A 20,753-nucleotide genomic window follows, 5' to 3' on the forward strand; every position below is an offset into this window, starting at 1 on the left:
CTGGCATAGAATAATCAGAAACACAGACTTGTTACTTCAAGGCTTTGTCCACACAATGAATACGGGAAGGATAACTGATTATATCAGTTAACCCTTTGTACACTAGGTGCCATTTCATTTTTAAATGAAAGGATGGTGGTGACAAAACTGAAGGAATTGCTCATATTGTCCAATCCCAAAAAAGTGACTCAGAAGGAAAAACAAATCACTTCTTTTGCTTTGAAATTATCAAGATTGATTTTACAAATTGATTTTTCAAGTGCAGACTGTTTAGAGAATTGCATTGAAGCAACTTTCTAAAAAAGAGAAAACTTTCAAAACCATATTCATAGACTGATGCATAATAAAATTACTGGAAATTTCCTCACAAAGCTAGAGAATTGGCTATGAACTCAGAAACTTTAAATACTGGTAATGCTGGCTGGAAAAGGGAAGCCATGAACAAAAGTTTGAATAGAACATCAGTTTTGTATTTGCAGTGTAAAAAGTTAATTGTCCTTTCAACAAAAATAAAACACATTGAGTTTCCCAGAAAGCCACAGTAAGACAAATCCCCCCACCCTCGCCCCTGCCCTGTCTTCAATATTTCATATCAGGTAGAGATTAATCAGAGATCAGCTATAACTAATTCAGAGATTATAATCATTAGATAAAATGGTGACATGTCAGCTATGGCACATCTACTATCCAACTAGAGTATGAAGTTCACATGTTTACACATTGATTAATGAATAAAATGAAGATTCTAAGGGGATGGGTCATTGTTCAATTGCAATACAAATAACTGGATTAGAAGAGAAAATAATTAAAGCATAGTTGCATAAAGACCAGGTCTGGAAAACTGTTGAGACTGATAAAGCATAGTTCACTCTGACTCAGAGGAACACAATTGTTTTATGACATCTCACTTGAAAACTAGGAAAACCATAGGTCAGGCACAGTGGCTGAAGCCTGTAATCCCGGTACTTTGGGAGGCCGAGGCAGTAGATCACTTGAGGTCAGGAGTTCGAGACAAGTCTGGCCAACATGGCAAAATCCCGTCTCTACTAAAAATACAAAAATTAGCCAGGCGTAGTGGCGCACGCCTGTAATCCCAGCTACTCGGGAGGCTGAGGCATGTGAATTGCTTGAGCCTGGGAGGTGGAGGTTGCAGTGAGCTGAGACTGCGCCACTGCACTCCAGCCTGGGTGACAAAGCAAGACTCTGTCTCAAAAAAAAAAAAAAAAAAGAAAAAGAAAAGAAAGAAAGACTAGGAAAACCAAGTGTGAGACAGGGCATCACACATCACAGGATAGTCACTGTACAGATGCTGTATCAGGACCATTTACACTTTTAATCTCAAAAGAAAAGTAATCCTGTGTAGAAGATAGCAAGACAACGTTTCTCAGGACAGGAAAAAAAAGAGGAAAGGAAAGAGGCGGGGGGGGGGGCGGCGAGGAGAGAGAGAGAGATGAAAGAGAGGAGAGAGAGAGAGAGAGAGGAGAAAGATAGAGAAATTCACTTCAAATTGATGGTGGAATTGATATTCTAGCTATGAAGTCCCTGTACCTAAATTGCAATGTTAACAGCACTTACCTCTTGACATCCTGATTCAGCATCAGAGAGGACATGGCCTGCTTTTTTACAAATGTAAAAAAGTCTTTCTTCACAATTTTTGACTTTCCAGTGTCCCTCCTATGGAGAAAAATGTTACAAGAGAATGAATACACTCTGTGCTGATGCCGATGGGCAATAGCAATTCTTATAAAAAAAAATATGATGAATAATGTGCTCCCGCATGGGATAATGTTTCAGGCGGCACCCTGCTTTGTCACGGAAAGGGTTGACACTTTGTCTAGGGAAAGGCCCCTCTCTCCAGCACGAGTTCCAAGGTGTGCAATCTGTAACTGGGTGGGCAGGAGAGAGGGAGCAACTATTAACAACTGGTGCTTCTTGATAGCTGCCATGTGCTAGGCTTAATGCAGGGCGATTTTCATATATTATCTCAATGTTCCAGTGAGGTAGGGATTATTATTCCCATTTTAAAGGTTAGAGTTAGCATTTTACATGGTCCTAGAGTCAGTAAAAATTGGAACTAGGATTGATACCAAGGTCAGCCTGGCTTTCCATTAAGCTGTTCTCAATTTTTCTATGAAAAGATGGGATAGAGCCATGGTTCTCAATCTCGAGTGTGCTCCAGAAGCACCTGGAGGGCTAACTGAAACCTAGATGACTGGGCTGCACGACCAGTGTCTCATTTGGTAGGTCTGGTGGGACTTGAGAATTGGCATTCCTAACAAGTTTTCAGGTGATGTTAATGCTGCTGGTCTGGGGGTCACACTGTGAGAACCACTGGGATGAAGCCATCCTCCTGACCAAGTGAGAGTGCTGACGCCTCTCTTCAACCACTTCTAAGTGTTACATTAAATGCTTTGCTGCTTTCATGTCTCTACCTGATGCTGGGGAAATTCCTGGAAGCTACCGTGAAACACCCTAGGTAATACTGGCATAGCTGAAACTCATGTTCACCCTTCAATGATCCCTCCATCAGGAATTCGAACAGCACCACCCCATCTCCTCTTTATATGCTAGGCAGATACTTTCATGTCTTTCTCTAATCCTATTGAAGGCTACTCTCAGATCTTTCATTAATAATGATATAATAACTGCTAACATATTAAATTTTTATCCTCCCATAGGATTTTTTAATAACACAAATCAGAACCTTAGGCTAAAGTTACACAATTCAAATTCCAGGTGGTATTTCACACATCTAGAATTTTAGGGGAATGTGGAGCCCTTCCATGACCCTTAGAAAAATACAACGTCCAGGGCTGATACCTTCATCTGTAAGAGGAGCCCTGCATCGCTCCCCCATGGAGTCTTCCAGCAAACAATCCAGTTACAGGATAGTGTCAGGCATACTGTAGTTAAGAACTGTTAGATGAATGGAAGAACAAATGAATTGTTTCCTAGGCTCTCATATTCAAATTTGTGTCAACTGTGATTGGGGAACTTGTTAATTATAATAATTATATTCATACTAAGTTCTACTCCATGGAAATAAATGTTAATTTTTACACATCTACTATTTAAGGAGCTTCTGAGCTTCCAGAAAAGGGGCCATAAAATATTACACTTACGGCAGCATTGTCCTGACATATCCAATACTATTAATACCTATCCTCAATCTCTTAAAAAAAAATCTCTGTCCAAATATTGGCTCCTGTTCTGTAAACTTGCAGAGCAACATACCCATGCCTGTCAATAAGAAATGATCACCTAAATTATATCAAAACTAATGAACCAATAAATCAGCAGATACTGTAGAATAAACTGTGGTGGGCCAGGCGCGGTTGCCCATGCCAGTAATCACAACACTTTGGGAGGCCAAGGATGGTAAAGTCCAGGAGTCTGAGACCAGCATGGGCAACATGAAACCCCATGTCTACTAAAAATACAAAAATTAGCCAGGCATGGTGGTGCAAGCCTGTAATCCCAGCTACTTGGGAGGCTGAGGCATGAGAATCTCTTGAATCCAGGAGGCAGAGGTTGCAGTAAGCTGAGATTGCACCACTGCACTCCAGCCTGGGTGACAGAGTGAGACTCTGTCTCAAAAACAAACAAACAAACAAGCAAACAAACAAACAAACAAACATTGTGGTGGATTTCAGCAGAGCTAGACCCAGGACAGACATTTAGAGGTATTGTTTCTCCTTTATATGGGGCTGAGAGACACTGCCTTAGCATGTATAATTGTTAACGGCACTGTACAATTGTAATTGTCTGTGCTAGCACTAAAAGATGAAACCATGAAACATGTCACAAAAGTTAAGTGCTTAGAAATGCTTCCTGTTTTGCTGGCATAATTACTTTGTCAAGCCACATCAGTAACATTTAATAAACTGCCTCTTCGGAGAACCTGACAGAGTATCCTGGTGGTTAGAAGAACAAGGACATCTACCAAATCCCAACAACCCCCTAAAACTCAGCCAGTGTATTCAGCAGCTATCTTGATCAAAGAGATTAAGTCTGTTTTAGGCATAATAAACTGTTCAAATGGCTTGGGATTAAGCTAATTCTGTATAATCAGATGCTTTAGATAAATGAGAGACTAGAACATAGGGATGAATGTGATGTTCAGGCTACTGGGACCACTCCATCCACGTGAGGAAAAAAAGCAAGATTTGCCACTGATCCACAATTTTCAAAGAGGTTACACATACTGTTTAAATCCTTTTATGTGAATAACATAATGGAGCTTAAAAACCATCACTCTCCAGAGTAATCTTCCATCCCTCAGTTCTTCCCCTCATCTTCATCACAGCAGTCAATGGCACCACCATCCACCAAAACCATGGTTGCTCAAGCCAAAAGCCGACCTCTCTCTCACCCCCACATCTAACTTAGCAACACCTTCTGTTCTCCAAAGCACACTTGGATCTGTCCACTTCTCTTCACAGTCACTACCCTAAGTCAACTCTGGTGTAGCCTCCAAACTGGCTTTTCTGCTTCCATTTTATTCCTCTCCTAACCATTCTCTGTGTAGCAGCCACAGTTAATTGTAAAATGTAAATCAGATCATGCCCTTTGTTTCCTTGAAGTACTTTATTGGTTCCTATACCACAGTCTAGAAACCTGGCATTTTAGAATTCCTACTGCCCATCTCTTACGACCTCCTCACCACTGGTCTCCTTTTTGATCATTCAACATGGCAAGTCTTGGTCTGCCTTTGGGCCTTTGCACTTGCTACCCTCTGCATGTTCTGCTTAGAATATTCTTCCCCCTTCTCTCTGAGAGCTTTTTTTTAAGTCCACGCTTAAATATTAACTTTTCAGAAATGCTTTCTGTGGCTGTCCTGTCCTGCCCCAACCCAAGCTTTTCACTATCATGTCACATAGTTCCTTGGAGCAATCATTACAACTATAATTACCATGTTTTTTCTGTGTGTACTTGTTTGCTCTCTAACATGGAAGGCCCATGAGGAACAGGGACTGCACCTGTCTTGGTCTCTGCCACAGCCCAAAGCTCCAACACAGGTGGCCTTCAGTACAAGACCAGCAAAGTGAGCACTGAACAAATGAATCAACTTACAGACTGCTCTGCTGAGACACACAGCTGGCTTCTATTTGGAAAAATGTGGGGCTCAAGTGTGTGCCAATTAGTAAAGATGACTGAAGAGTCATTAGACCATTCAAAGGAAACTGGAATTTTATTGCTGCTCAAACCAATCCATGTTTCTGATGCATTTTCTGTAAGAGATAAATGTAAATTACTTATGGGATCCTATTATTTGCAAAGGAGATAACACCCTGGAGTTATTACTAAAATATACCACTTCACATGTGATTTCTTCTTTATTTCTTTGCATGATGAAATCTGTTTAAGTCTTGGTATAAAATGTCTGTTTAAACATTTTCCCTTCCCTGCTATGGTTTGAATGTTTGTTCCCTCCAAAATTCAGGTTGAAACTTAATCCCCAGTGTGGTAGTATTGAGAAGGAGGCCTCTAAGGGGTGAGTGGGTCATGAAGGCTCTGCCCTGATGAATGGATTAATGGGTTAATGGATTAACTAGTTCTCATGAGAATGGTACTGGTGGCTTTATAAGAAGAGGAAGAGAGAGCTGAGATAGCATACTCAGCCCCCTCTCCATGTGATGCCCTGTGCCACCATGGGACTCTGCAGAGAATCCCCACCAGCAAGGGGACCCTCTCCAGATGTGGCCCTTTGACCTTGAACTTCCCAGCCTCCATAACTGTAGGAAATAAATTTCTTTTACTTATAAATTACTCAGTTTCTTTGTATTCTACTATAATCAATAGTAAATGGACTAAGACTTCCCCATAATATCCAGATCTGCTTGATATAGGCCTTATAAGTGAGGCAGAATGTGAGCTAAAGCCAATGCAACAACAAAGCCTAAGCAAGTTGGATTCCTGGGGCTCTGGTTTCTGCTAGAACCATGTATGTATGTTAAGTAGATCTGAAAAATCTGGTTTTGCTTCTGCCTAGAGAAAGGAAAAATAGGAAGGCCCACTGGAATATGAAAAGGGCATGAAACAAACAAACTTTTAATGATAGTCTAGCTTAAAGATAGGAGTTTTTTTTTCCCAACAGATGTTGGTGAGGATGCAAAAAAAGGAACACTTATACACTATTGGTGGGAATGTAAATTAGTACAACATTTATGGAAAACAGTACGGGGATTACTCAAAGAACTAAAAATAGAACTACCTTTCAATCCAGCAATCCCACTACTGGGTATATACCCAAAGGGAAAAAAATCATTATATCAAAAAGACACCTGTACTCATATGTTTATCACAGCATTATTCACAATAGCAAAGATGGAATCATGTAAGTATCCATCAGAGGAGGGTTGGATAAAGAAAATATGGTATATATATATATATATACACATACACACACCATGGAATACTACTCAGCCATAGAAAAGAATGAAATCATATCTTTCGCACACAGGTAGCACTTGAGGCGATTCTGCTAAGTGAAATAACTCAGAATGTCAAATACTGCGTGTTCTCACTTATAAGTGGGAGCTAAACAATGGGGACACATGGAGATACAGAGCAGGATAATAAACACTGGAGATTCCAAAAGGTAGCAGAGGTGAGGCTGAGGGTTGAAAAATCACCTGTTGGGTACAATGTTCACCATCTAGGTGATGGGGCCACTAAGAGGCCAGACTTCACCACTGCAATATATGCATGTAAGAAATACTCACTTGTACCTCTTAAACCTATTTTTTAAAGTATTTTTTTCCTTTTTCTTTTTTCTGCCATAGGAAAAAAGGAGCAAAACCTCTTAAAGGCATTGAAATGGAGTTGCTGGAAAAGTAATTAAAACTTGACAGCCTAGGTAGGAAAGGACCCTATGTGGCTGAAAGAGATGTGTAAGTGCCCTTGTTGAGATAAGCAGCCCACAGGGTTCTTTAATCCCAAATGCAAATGATTAGGAAAAATAACAGAGAAGGATGCATGTTTTTACTCCAAACTAAAATGTAACAATTGAAAAGGTCATCAAAGGAGATCCTGGACTTTTTTTGTATTTTTAAAAACTGAAAAATGAAATAAATAATTTCAGTATTTTTCAGCATAAGTCTATGTCAAATACATGACACAGTGAAGAGCAGGCCAACTCTGATGGACTTAGGCTGTGTGGAAGCCAGGAGCCTAAAATTCCTATACATGGGGAACAATCTGAACATCACCTCAGCAAATAAATTACCCATGTTCACTGGCTAAAATTGTTTAAATCTAATTATTTGCCTAAGGGGTTCCCTTTATTATGTGGATTACATGTTAACAACACACTACTGCTATCTAGTGGCCATAAAGCTAAATTACAGGTTTAGGTTTTTCGTTAGAAGTTTTAGGAAATGAACTTTCCTACTTTACAAAAAGGTTAAAAATCATCTAATATATGTGACATATATGAAGATGTTACAAAGTTTCTGAACATGTATTTTGTAAAAATCCAATAAATTTGAACTCCTGAATAACATTTAGAAACTTTAAATATATGTGCAATGAATAACCACTTTTAAATAGCTTAAATTTCTTTTCAACTCCACTAATAAAAGTAGTTACTACATTATATTTTATGCCTTTTAAACCAAAGGCAGCTGGGACTCACCATCTCCAAGGAGGGTTACAAGAAACTCCACCTCTGCTAATGAGGTTATGTCTATTAATGCACTGTTATCAGCCTGACAAGAACGCAGAGCCTCATGCCAGGTCTTTTCTTCTTTCTGAAGTTTGTAGCAATTACGATTGTAGGGATTCCAGCCAGGCTCACAGTGGGTAGCATAATATTTCCAAGCATCTTTTTCTTTTTAAACCAACAAAAAACAATGTCATTTTCCACAATTATTTTAACATTACTTATTACAGCTTATGTAAATTGCCATTAATATGATTACTTTAAAAATGTGAAAAACAGAAATATACAAAATGACATATATCATGGAATTCTAGATCTTCAGAGTTGAGAAGGGTCTAATCTATGATCTAGATTTAGATCTAGGATCAAATGAACCTCAGTATTTCATTTTCCGGATGAGCTAGTGAAGGTACAAAGAAGTAAGGAGAGGAGGGATGGCAGCAAGATGGCCGATAGAGACACCTGTGTCAGAGGCCTTTGAACAACAGCAACTCCATCTTGTTTAGGAGCTGGGTAAAATAAGGCTGAGACCTACTGAGCTGCATTTCCAGGAGGTCAGGCATTCTAAGTTACAGGATGAGACAGAAAGTCTCATCAAGAAAGCTTGCTAATAAAACAAGCTGCAGTAAAGAAGCTGGCCAAAACCCATCAAAACCAAGACGGTGAGGAAGGTGATCTCTGGTCATCCTCGCTGCTCATTATATGCTAATTATAATGTATTAGTATGCTAAAAGACACTCCCACCAGTGCCATGACAGTTTACAAGCCATGGCAACATCAGGCAGTTACCCTACATGGTCTAAAAGGGGGAGGAACCCTCAGTTCCGGAAATTGTATACCCCGTTCCCAGAAAACTCATGAATAATCTACCCCTTGTTTAGCATATAATCGAGAAAGAACTGTAAGTGTAATCAGCTGAGCAGCCCAAGCTGCTGCTCTGCCTATGGAGTAGCCATTCTTTATTCCTTTACTTTCCTAATAAACTTGCTTTCCTTTTATGGATTCGCCTCCAATTCTTTCTTGGGGTTTGGATCAGGACCCCTTTCTGGTAACACCTGGGATCTCGTCCCTGCCACAGGAACAGCCAAAGCAATGAATAAATGACTACATTTTCACGAAGGCAGCTGAAGGAGAGTGCTGGAGCACATCAAGGGAGTAGCAGAAACAACATGGAGCACAGAAACCCTTGCTGCCCCCACCCCCACCATCTCCCCCAACCCCCGTTATAAGCAGCTTAGAGCCAGGAGAGACTTCTCTCTGTAAGGAAAGGATGAGCAAGAGGACCCTAGCAGCCTCCAGGGTCACCTACAGTTCTTGCCACTGGGGACCCCTGCAGCCCTCACAGGCACTAAGCCCAGTTGAGGGGGCTGCCTGGAGTCTACAGGACTATGCTTGCCTCAGAGAAAGTCCTGATGCTGCACCCTGTCCCTCTGTGGACTATGGGTCTATTGCGCTGCACAATGTTGAAAAAAGAACCACTGCTAGAATGTCACGTTCTGCTCCAGTAGTGAGTAGCCACAGCACCCCTCCATCCTTGAGGCTTTGTAAACACTGCACCACTTCCACCTCGTGGCCCACCATCCCCATGCCAAGCTGCTGTGGGGCTCTCACTCTACCTGGTGTGGCCAAGTTGCCACAAGCTGCTCCATCTACCCTTCCTGGTTGTTGCTGTGCTGTGCCCCTCAGAGCCTGAGCTGGCTTATCACCCTGCCTCCAAAGAAATGGTGCCTTGGCCTCCCAGAGCAGTCATGTTCCCCAGTGTGTGTGCTGAAGTGGCACTCTGCCTCCCAGGAAATCCCTACCCTGGCTGCCCAGAACAGTCACACCCCTGGCACCTGAGCTGAAGTGGCTCCCAAATCCAGGGGAAACAGTGCTTTAGCTGCCCAAAGCAGTCATACCCCCCAGCACCTAAGCTGAAGCAGCCCCATCTCATGGGGGAATGGGTGCCTTGGCTGAGCTGAGCAGCTGTGCCTTGTAGGGCTTGGCTGATATGGTACCCTGCATCCAAGGGAAACTGCATTGGCAAGGCTGGGACATCCTGCCCTCCAACACAAACAGCTGTAGCACCCTGCTTTCCTGGAACTGGACTAGTCCCACAAAGCCTGAACTGCTGAGGCACCCCACCTTCCTAGGGAGAGGAGTCATCATTTTGCTGCTCCTTGCCCCCCAGGAAACAAACCACAGGTATATGCCACCATTCCTGGGTCCTTGCTGCTACTGAACCTGACCTCACAGAGTCTGAGATACTGCTGTGTCCCACCATCCCACGGTCTGGAGTCACCACTGCCTGGTGCTTCATCCCCTAGAGCTTGAGTTGCCACTGTACCATACTGGTTCTGGTTCCCAAATTACAGCCGTGCCCTGTTCCCTGGAGCCAAACCTCCAGAGTACCCCTTCTTCCTTGGAGGTAAATATATAGCCAAATTCAGAATGTTCAAATACTGTAATGGTGGTCTGTAAATCATTTATATCTCTACTATGAAGACTAAAGTCAAAATTGTCAAAAATAGATTGGGCACAGTGGCTCATGGCTGTAATCCCAGCACTTTGGGAGGCTGAGGTGGGAGGATGACTTGAACCCAGGAGGTCAAGCTATGATCATGCCACCATATTCCAGCCTGGGCAACAGAGCAAGACCCCGTCTCTAAAGCATAAATAAATAAGTAAATAAATAAATAACCAAGATGGTAAAACATAACTATAGCTACAATAAATTAAGAAATGCACGATATTAAAAGATGTAAATAGCGACATCAAAATTTTAACTATTGAGGGTAGGGTAAAAATCTAGAGTGATTGTATGCAACTAAAGTTAAGCAGTTATCAGTGTAAAACAGTCCATTATAACTATGTTTTATGTAAGCCACATGATAACCATAAAGCAAAAAAAAAAAAACAAAACTATAGCAGATACACAACTGATAAAGAGAAAGGAATTGAAATTTAGCACCACACACACACAAAAATCACCAAATCACAAAGGTAAACAATAAGAGAGGAAGGAAGAAACAAAGAATCTATAAAACAAGCAGAGAACAATGAACAAAATGGCAGTAGTAAGTCTTTACCTATCAGTAATTACTCGGAATGCAAATGGATTAAATTATCTAATCAAAACACAGAATGGCTGAATGGATAAAAGGTTACTAGGAGTCAACAAGAGAAAATGAGCAGAGGTAGGAAAAGGGATACAAGTAGCAGATATGTAGGATGAACAAGTCTGAAGGTCTACTGTACAGCATGAGGACTATAGTTAATGTAGTGTATTCAGGATTTTTGATAAATGAGTAGATTATAGTTGCTCTTGTCACAGTGGGGGAAATGGGTAACTAAGTAAGATGATGGATGTGTTAATTTGTTTCACTAAGATAACCATTTTACTATCTATATATGTATCCTATGACATCATGTTGTATAATCTGAACATACACAGTCAATTTTATTTTAAAAAATAGTAAAAAAGTAAAACAACAACAACAAAACCAAAGAAGTAAAGAGACTTGACAGAGGACATACAATGAAAGCAGAGTGTTGGGGCTAGATATAAAATTTAACAGAGCTGCTCATTTTTGAAACCTTTTTATATTTAAAAGAAGTATTATGGAATACAATTTAAATGGTATTCCAAGGATTTTATACATAGTATGTGGGTGAGGTAGATATTTATCCCCAGCTGAAAAGAGCCTAAAACTCTGATGACTTCCTTTAAAATGGGGATGACAAATAGGTTTCACTTTGAAAATAAGTCTTGAGTGTCCACGATGTTCCTCTGGGCTGATATGAACCCCAGGTGGGGCTTTCAGGAACACAGTGCCATGATGTTTTGGACATTGGAGGGCAGTGGTGATGCACATGCTTATTTTGGCTTTCCTTTCTCACGAGACTGTCCCCAATCTGATGATGGCATTTTTACCTTATTTTATTAACCACAACGAGGTGCCTCCATTAAGAACGAATTTAGTTAAACTAAATATGATTTCACTGCTATTTGGGAAACAAAACATTCTTTTAAAATTGTTTCTAGGACTCTGACAGCAATTAGAATCATGGCCAAAGAGTGTCAGAACTTTGTATATCATTGACCCCAATGGTTTTCAGCCTAAAAAAGCACTCACGAAATCCTTTTTGAACTTGGAATTTTAGGCTGCGCGTGGTGGCTCACGCCGTAATCCCAGCACTTTGGGAGGCTGAGGTGGGCGGATTGCCTCAGGTCAGGAATTCGAGACCAGCCTGGCCAACATGGTGAAACCCCGTCTCTATAAAAATACAAAAATTAGCTGGGCGTGGTGGCAGGCGCCTGTAATCCCAGCTACTCGAGAGGCTTAGGCAGAATTGCTTGAACCCAGGAGGCGGAGGTTGCAGTGAGCCAAGATCATGCCATTGCACTCCAGCCTGGGCCACAAAAGCAAGACTTCAATCAATCCACAGAAGAATGTGTTGAACTTGAAGCAAAGCAAATAATCCAAATAAGCTAACTTAACTACTCCATTTCTGGTCTTCTGACCTCAATTAGCAGATAGAAGGATAAATATAACAGAAGGAAAGAAGGGTGGCAGGAGGGAATGCAAGATGGCATAAGAAAGAAAGAAAGAAAAAATGAAAAGAGAAGGAACGGAGAAAGGAATATGAAAGAAGGAAGAGAGGGAGGGAAAAGGACAATAACAGGTGGTAGCAATTTCAGCAAATTCCTGAAATAATGGAAAAATCTCTACATAAAAAAATGACAAGATGCTTCTTCTTTCCCCAGCTTGTACCCCATATTCTACAAAACTTCTAGGCTTAGCTATTTAAAGGAAAATGAAAGTTAAAACCCAATTCTAAGAGACAATATTTAAAAATGATAATTCAGCTTATTATTTTAAATCTAGAGTTTTTTCTAATTATTTTTGTAATGATTCTTTAAAAAATGGTTATACTTTTATCTCTACATTTGGAGCTAAGACATTAATTCTCAGAGAAACTAAAAAGAGGTTATAGACCTGAAAAACAGAAATAATTGGACTTCTGGTACTAGATTGTGATTAGATATTATTTAAGTATTAACTCCATCTAAAAGTTCTGCATGTAATTTCAGGGAGGAAGGTGTGTTACTAATAAGAGATTCAGAGTGTGGCAGAAAATCAATGAAGTAAATAATTATATAAAATTGTTTTCTAAATTATGTTTAATTTCTAGGGGAACAATAAACTCAAAACTAGAATAGAAAAAGAAACGTATCTTATTTCTCTAATACAGAATGACTAAGCGTGCAAATTTTTTAAAAGAGAAAATGTTTGCTATGCTCAGATTATTTCAGATTTTAGTATAAACCTAAATGCATTTGTTAAAATCACAGTCCCTTTGACATAACAGATATTGTCTAGTTACACATCTTTTCATATAAATATAAACTAGATTTAGCTAAGTTTACATTACGAATTATTAGCAAAAAAATAGAGAAATTTACATATATTGAGAGGACAAGTAAACAACACCTAAGAACAACTTAAAATAAAAACACTTACCAACTATTTCATGATCAATGTGGTTTAGATATTTTTTACATATATATGGCAAGGTGGACTCACAATCCCGACTCCTCCAGGCACTTGGCATAAATGAACTAAATGTTCCACAGTGATCTTCAACAAATGGCTCAAAATTTACCTCTGAAAATACAATGAGTGTCTTTAATATTAGAAGCAAAAGCAGTTAGTTTAATATATATTGAAATGTGGTTTTCAGCATCGGGGGACAGCGTTTCTATTTGTCATATATAGTAAATCCTATAAGATGTTATATCCTATAAGATGTTATCTATGATTTTGCAGTTACAGTCCAGGCATGTCAATTAAATGATTTCCCAAAGATTCCAAAAGACCCACTTTTATTATCTTAAAGTAGAGAGATATTTTGCAATTTGTAGCTATTTTTAAAACAGCAGACTGGAATCTTGGCTTACACCCAAATCCTCCTGCAACTTTGGCTAAAAAGCTTATCTTCCTGGTCCCTATTTTCTTGTTTGGAAAAGCTTGCCTTAAAGGAATTCAGTCAGGCTAAAAAATGTTTATAAACTACTCTCAAAAAAGCATGTCCTATGTGCATGGGAAATGCTGCTGTGTAAGGCTGCAAGATGATGCCACGTGACGAAGGCAAAGAAAACACTGCAGGTACCTGGGCTCCAATTCAGATAGTTGAGCGGCGTTCCATCAGACCACTGCCAGCCAGCGTGTTCATCCAGCTGATTGAGGCCCATCCACACCTCCACTGTTTTACTGCTCATGTGCTCTGAAATGAAAATTATGGAGCTTCAAAAAAAAATCCAGTGTTACACATCTTTCTTGTTCTCCTATTCCTGGATCATGGAGTCAGAAACTAATTCCACTCAATGACGGGAAAGGTGCACAGAATGCACGTGGTGCTTCTGAGTGATAAAGCAGGCTCCCACCATCTTGAGAAACAGAGCAGGCTCACTGACGGCTGTTTTTCAACTGTGAATGCTTCATGCAAGTACCCAGAAAGGTTGCCTTTCAGGGTTGTCAATCTAGACAAGGGTGCATGGTTGCATACTTGAGGCCATCTTACTTGAGTGAGCTCATGAACTTAAAGGTTTAATAGGGTGGAGGAAGAGGTGTGCAGGGTCAGTCCCAGAAAGTGAACAGAGGCACATCTTCAAAGGTAAAAAGGTGTGCTGAAGTAGATCAGGAAGGGGTGTAGAGTGTGACAGCCACCAGGAGATGTCCGCTCAACAGGAGGGACCAGAGTGTCTCGGGGGATCCCTAGCAGGTTGGGACCTAAGGCTGTGTGCAGTGCAAACTGGAGGCTGCTTCCACAGCTTGAGGTGGGAGAAGTTTAATGGCAGGCTGGCTCTGTGGCCCCTCCTCTTAACCAGTCCACTACAACTTGCAGTTTAATGCAATACCATTTTTGTTATAGATACTATGAATAAAAACATGCATTGACATGCAGAAAAACAGTTATCAAAATTATAGAATTATGGGAATTTTTCCTCAGTTTTTCTTTTTGTGCACCTAAATTTTAAACATTATTCCAGAACAAATAGGTACTACTTATGGAGCAAAATTTCGGGGGGAAAAAAACCAAGACCCAGTGTCAGAAACATAATGAAAGTGGCAATTTTGTGATGCTTTGAAATGTTGCCATTTACTCGTTTAATCTATAAAGGAGAGCATTGTTCGCTTACAATTCACCTGATTCAGAGCCCAATTTATTTTTAGTCAGACGCAGGGGTCCTGCCTAAGATTAAGACCCTGACGGATAAGGGTTATAAACAGGGTGACCGTATGCCCCCATTTTCCTGGAAAACTCATGGTTCATGCTGGTATTTCCAGAATAATTATTAATCACAGTCCCTTTTACTATCAAAAGAATCTCAGTTTGGATGATAGATTGTATGATTACCCAGGTTGTGAAGGTCATTGTAGTCATATAACAAGGCTGCAGCATCCTCAGTGACTACATATTTCAATACAATTGTGAAAAACTCAAAGAACCTAACCCATTTAAGAAAAGAGAAAAAGGTGCTTTATAATTTTGAGACTCCCAGAAATCAATAAACAGAAACAGCATACTATACACGGGTTTCACCCTTCCAAGTTTCTGTGGCATTCATATGGAATCTCTTTCTAATGTCCATTTGATTATTCCTTTCAATAGCACCATTCGATTGAATCGTTTAGCAGGTCTTATGATGATAAGAAGTGAAATGGATTGACAGGGCAGGGAGAAATTTTCACGTTTCACATCCAGGCAAGTGCCAAGTGATATTTTAAAATCTAGTTAAAATATTAAAACGTTAATTATTCTTATCTTAGAATTTTTTTTGAATACCCATTGTGCAATTGTTTTAATAATGCAGATAAAAAATCATTGTGCAATTTATAATCTGTGTCTGAAGGCACAAAAAACCATCTATTTACCTTTAGGACTAAGCTGGCCCACGATACTGTAATAAGAAACTCAAATTTAAATTCCTTTGGATATTTCTCGGCATTCATGACAGCTTAGATAATTCCTTGTACCATAGTATATGTTCACCAGAATTAGCAAGAAACATTAGACTATTTTCATCATTAAAAAATACCTTGGTTGGAACAGGTTTCTGTCTTTATGAACAGACTTCTGTTTTTCCAAACAATTCCCAAAGACTAATTATAGAACTGAGGTAGTTAAATCAAAGTCCCTGACATGTCTTATTTTTTTAAATGGTTATTCAAATTTGATGAATAAGTCCAGACCTTCTCATGAGAAATCCTGGCAGTTAAGATAGATAATTGTAATTCATAAATGGCATGTAAACTTTTATATAAAAACCATTTCAGGCTTAAAATGATTTTGAAAATTGATGTTTTCCTGCACTATGACTTACTCAAATCAAATTCAATAATAATTTCTGACTTTTAGGGCAGGCACGCATTGCTCATTCATTTCTTACAATCCTTCTGGAAGATATTAACGACTTACAAAAGCGCTTACTTTTCCATCCAGTGAACCCACTTCTGCAAACTTATAGAGAAATAATTGGGGATGTATGCACAAAGGTTTGTGCAGGGATGGTTTATAATATCAACTAATAAATACATAACAAAACAAGTAGTTTTATCAATATCTCTAATATATTACCACTAACTTATACTACTATGTAACCATTACAAATTATGATGTAGATCTATATTTACAGATACGGGCAAATGTTCATTAAATGCAGGTAAATAAAATAACCAGATTACCAAACTGTGTACGTAGTTGTTGTTAAATGGTTAACACACACTGAGTGTTTGTTATGTGTGCCAGGCACTTTTCTATGATTTCACCTGTATTAAAATATGTAATCCACACCAGGAATTTGCACTGTTATTATTTCCACTTGGTAGAAGGGGAAATTGAGGCACAGAGCGGTTAAATCACTTGCTTGAGTAATCCTGCTACTTAAGTGGTAGAGGCAGGATTCAAACCCAGGCAGGTGGCTCCCTGCTCCTAACCTGAGCAGGTGGTTAAATCACTTGCTTGTATCACTGTGCAATAGCTGCCATGTTTTTATTTATTTTTTATTTATGTATTTTGATATGAAGTCTCATTCTGCCACCCAGGCTGGAGTGCAATGGCATGATCTTGGCTCACTGCATCCTCCACCTCCCAGGTTCAAGTGATTCTCCTGCCTCAGTCTCCTTAGTAGCTGGGACTACGGGTGCATGCCACCACGTCCGGCAAATTTTTGTATTTTTAGTAGAGAGAGGATTTCGCCATGTTGGCCAGGCTGGTCTTGAACTCTTGGCCTCAATTGATCCACCTGCCTTGGCCTCCCAAAGTGCTGGGATTACTGGCGTGAGCCACTGCACCTGGCTGCTGCCATGTTTTTATATAATACCATTTTTTATATATACTGTGTATGTACACATGCATTTATATGTTTTTGCAGAGAAACACAGTTGTCTGGATTACAGAACTATGGGAACTTTTTTATTGGTTTTTCTTTCTATATACCTGAATTTTACAAATTATTCTAAAATAAACATGGACTACATATGCAATAAAATTTGAAAAAAACTGGCATCAAAAACTGTTAATGAAAGTGACTAATTTTGTGATATTTTCTAATGTTTCCACAAGTTTTTAAAGAGGTGAATGTACACACATACAAATACATTTAATCTATAAAGAAGAAGTAAGAGGAGAGTTTAGGCAATGAGCGAAACATAAGTCTTAGTTTATCGGCACAATTCTTTTAACATATTATTGTCTATACTGTTAACATATATGTGCTTTTGCTTTTCCCACTAAATTTTAAGGTTTTGTTTTTGGGACCCACCAGAAGGCCTATGATGTACCTGCACATGGTGAAAGATATGTAAGATTTTGTTTAATTAATAAAATGCTTAATGATTTATTAATGGAAATGGAATGGCTAAGATCTCCAGAAGAGCAAGAAAATAGCCCTTAAATTTAGAAATCTTCCTGATCCACTTGTTAGAACTGCAGCTCTCCTGGGTCCCTTGCTGTGGCCTCAAATTCTCTTCTCCAAGGAGGAGAAAATAAGAAAGACATCACTGGATGCCAAATGGAATCACTCAAGGCTCATGGAAAAATTTTGGGTGAGAGTTTTGGGCCATATTAAGGAAAGAAAAATATTTTTTAAGAACTTTTTGTCAGAATATATTTTTGTATATGTGAAAACAGTTAACAACCATCTTTTATTGTATCAATATCAATGTGCGTCATCCACCTACTTACCCCTTATGAAATTTTCTTCAGTTTCATCTGTAATACTTAACAGCGCACCTCCTTGCATCTGGCATGAAGAATGTGCCTCACTCCAAGAGAGAGATGAAAGCAGGTTGAACTGGTAGCAAATGTGTGAATTGAGGTCCTTCTCCCAAATAGTATCACAACCTACTTCTGCAGAGGCTGGAAACAATGGCCATTAAAAACAACCAAGTCTTATTTTATCTATACAGCAACATATTTCTAAGGTAAGTCTGAATGGAATTATTCCATCTTGCAATCTCTAAAACTTCAGTGCCTTATCTATTCTTGATTAGGTCTTTATGATAAAATCTGCATTGTTATTCCATTGCTAAGATATGGTTAAACTCTTTCATGATTTACCTAAAGAAATGTAAGAAATCACCAATGAAGAAGCTATGATCCTTTCCAGAGTAATAATAGGAACCAATTTTAAGAGAAGGAAGTAGAAGCAAAGTATTTGTGAAAATAAGATCTAAGTTCTTTTGTCATTTAGAACTTTATATTGAAAACTTGTAACTTTAAATGTTCATTTTAGTAGATACAAATGTTATTTCAAAGGCATTTCTCCCTAAATACAAAATGCTAAAATAAAAGGATACAGTAGGAATATGAGTCAATAGTAAACACAAGTTTTCAAATAAACATCAAGCACAGGAACACTGACATATAGTTTAAGAAAGTTCTTTCAGCCAAGAGGAATAGAAGCAAGATCCACTTGTAAGACACTGGCCGAAGATTGCATAGTGTGCTCAAAAGGAAATTTAATAAAGTATGAAATGTGGAGCTGAAGTCTGAAGTTTTTTTTTGAAATAACAGAAAATTAAGACTGAGTTTGGGTGCTTTTGCTAACATTTAAAATCAAACTCCAAGGTGAACTAAGTAGCCACAATAATGACCGGAAACCAAACTCAGAGAATGTCAGAATACAGAGAATGTGAGCCATACTGCAGCATGACTGAAAATGACTGACAGACAACCAGCTGAAGTCTAGGATGGCCTTTCCCAAAGTGTGATTCCCAAAGTAAGACAACTTTAAGAGGCTCCCCAAGAAAATCTGGACACAATGCATACATAGCGTTCTCTGGGAAATTCACAATGAACATTAGCATATTCAAGGCTCTGAGAAGTTTTGTAGTAAAGAAACATGCTTACTGTTAATTTAGTGTACTTCAAACTTATTTGACAATGAAATCTTTTTTGTTTGTTTTTTTTTCCTCCCTCATAGCAGTTAGATGGTCCCCTTGGGAAATGTGGAAAATTTATTTTCATGTCTGGTTGCAACACACATTCCAGAGGTTTTAAATCACATATAAATCTAAGGTTGTCTATAGAGTTTCCTGACTGATACATGTGTTTATAGAAGGATCCAAGATTAAAGGAAGGCAGAAGACAAGGCTATCACCAAGTAACACTGAAGGGAAGGAAAAGAAAGAAAGGAAAAAGAGAAGGGAAATTTTCAGTAACCATTTTGCCCAGGTGGCTGAAATTTCCCCATTGAGATGGAATCCTTAAAGATTGTTTTCAGTTAAAATCCTAGGCCTTCCCTGAGAAGGACAATATACTACTACGTGTTACGAGACACTAGTTCAGCCATACTCATCCACCATGACAGCTGAGACCATGATGGGGGAGCGGGGGTGTGTTCATAGTTTTGGCATGCATAAGAATCGTTTAGGACAGTCACAGTGGCTCATGCCTGTAATTCTAGCACTTTGGGAGGCTGAAGCGGGAGGATCACTTGAAGTCAGGAGTTCGAGACCAGCCTGGTCAACAAAGCAAGACCCTATCACTACAAAAAGAGAAAGAAAGATGCCGGGTATGGTGTCTCATGCCTGTAATCCCAGCCCTTTGGGAAGCTGAGGCGGGTGGATTGCTTGAGCCCAGGAGTTCAAGACCAGCCTGTGCAACATGGTGAAAATTTTTTTAGTGCTGACATGACACCACAAGTAGAAAATTCGACACCTGACCTCATGTGATGGGTTTTGGTCAATACTTTGTTTCATGCACAAAATTATTTTAAATATTGTATAAAATTACCTTCAGGCTATGGGTATAATGTATATATGAAACATAAATGAAGTCTGTGTTTACACTTGGGTCCTGTGCCCAAGAAACCTTATTATGTATATGCAAATATCCTAAAATCAGAAATCTAAAACACTTTTGGGCCCAAGAATTTTGGATAAGCGATACTCAGCCTGTATAAGAATTTGTACTTCTGTACTGGCAGACACAAGTCCTTTCTCTGCTTCTCTAGGATAGGCTGCATGTCCCTCCAGGAATCTCATTTGTAAGTTGTAAGTAACAAATGGAATGAAAATGTTGTCGTAGACACTGTGATGTGCTGCTCTCTAAGGACTGCTTTGGCAGAAGAGTCTCTTTGCCCTTTCACTCTCCCTTCCCAAGGGCAGCTGACACCATGACTGGTCAATGTAGTGGTATACTTAGCCCCTGTATCCCAACAAGGGGCAACTCTGAAGGGTCACCCCAGCTTGAGAACTCTGAAAATCAAAGGCTGGTGTCTCAGGTATGTTTATTATTCTTGAAAAATTCTAATCTAAGGGCTAAAATCCTATTGTTATATTCTTTACATCTTTGATTGTGTTTATATCATCTCTTCTCTTGCTAAATTATGAGCTCCAGGGAAGCAATTGTGTCATATATAACTTTGAGTCTCCTATTACGTGATGAGAGATTACCAGAATCTTTTTCATGGTGTTATAAATAGGTGATTTTTCCCTCCTAAACTACACCTCTTTTTTAATGAAGTGAAGTGCATACGTAGAATGACTTGGGAAGTGTTTCATCCTCTTCTAATTTCCCACTTAGTCTCATCCACTGAATC

General features: G+C 39.2%; 1 protein-coding gene across 3 annotated transcripts in view; it reads right to left on the reverse strand.

The window, feature by feature from the left end:
• The window catches only part of PLA2R1 (phospholipase A2 receptor 1), a 130,880-nt gene that overhangs the window by 81,852 nt on the left and 28,275 nt on the right, over positions 1-20,753 (reverse strand). For all 3 annotated transcript variants that reach the window (XM_057301422.2, XM_063595200.1, XM_057301420.2), the window contains exons 4-9: positions 17,894-18,067; positions 13,817-13,930; positions 13,168-13,311; positions 7,637-7,831; positions 5,074-5,231; positions 1,576-1,674 (exon numbers count right to left, since the gene is read on the reverse strand). In XM_057301422.2, coding sequence (XP_057157405.1) covers positions 1,576-1,674; positions 5,074-5,231; positions 7,637-7,831; positions 13,168-13,311; positions 13,817-13,930; positions 17,894-18,067 — 884 coding nt within the window. The remainder of the gene's footprint in view (positions 1-1,575; positions 1,675-5,073; positions 5,232-7,636; positions 7,832-13,167; positions 13,312-13,816; positions 13,931-17,893; positions 18,068-20,753) is intronic.

Source organism: Pan paniscus, chromosome 13 (assembly GCF_029289425.2).
Source record: "Pan paniscus chromosome 13, NHGRI_mPanPan1-v2.0_pri, whole genome shotgun sequence".
NCBI classification, from domain to species: Eukaryota; Metazoa; Chordata; class Mammalia; order Primates; family Hominidae; genus Pan; species Pan paniscus.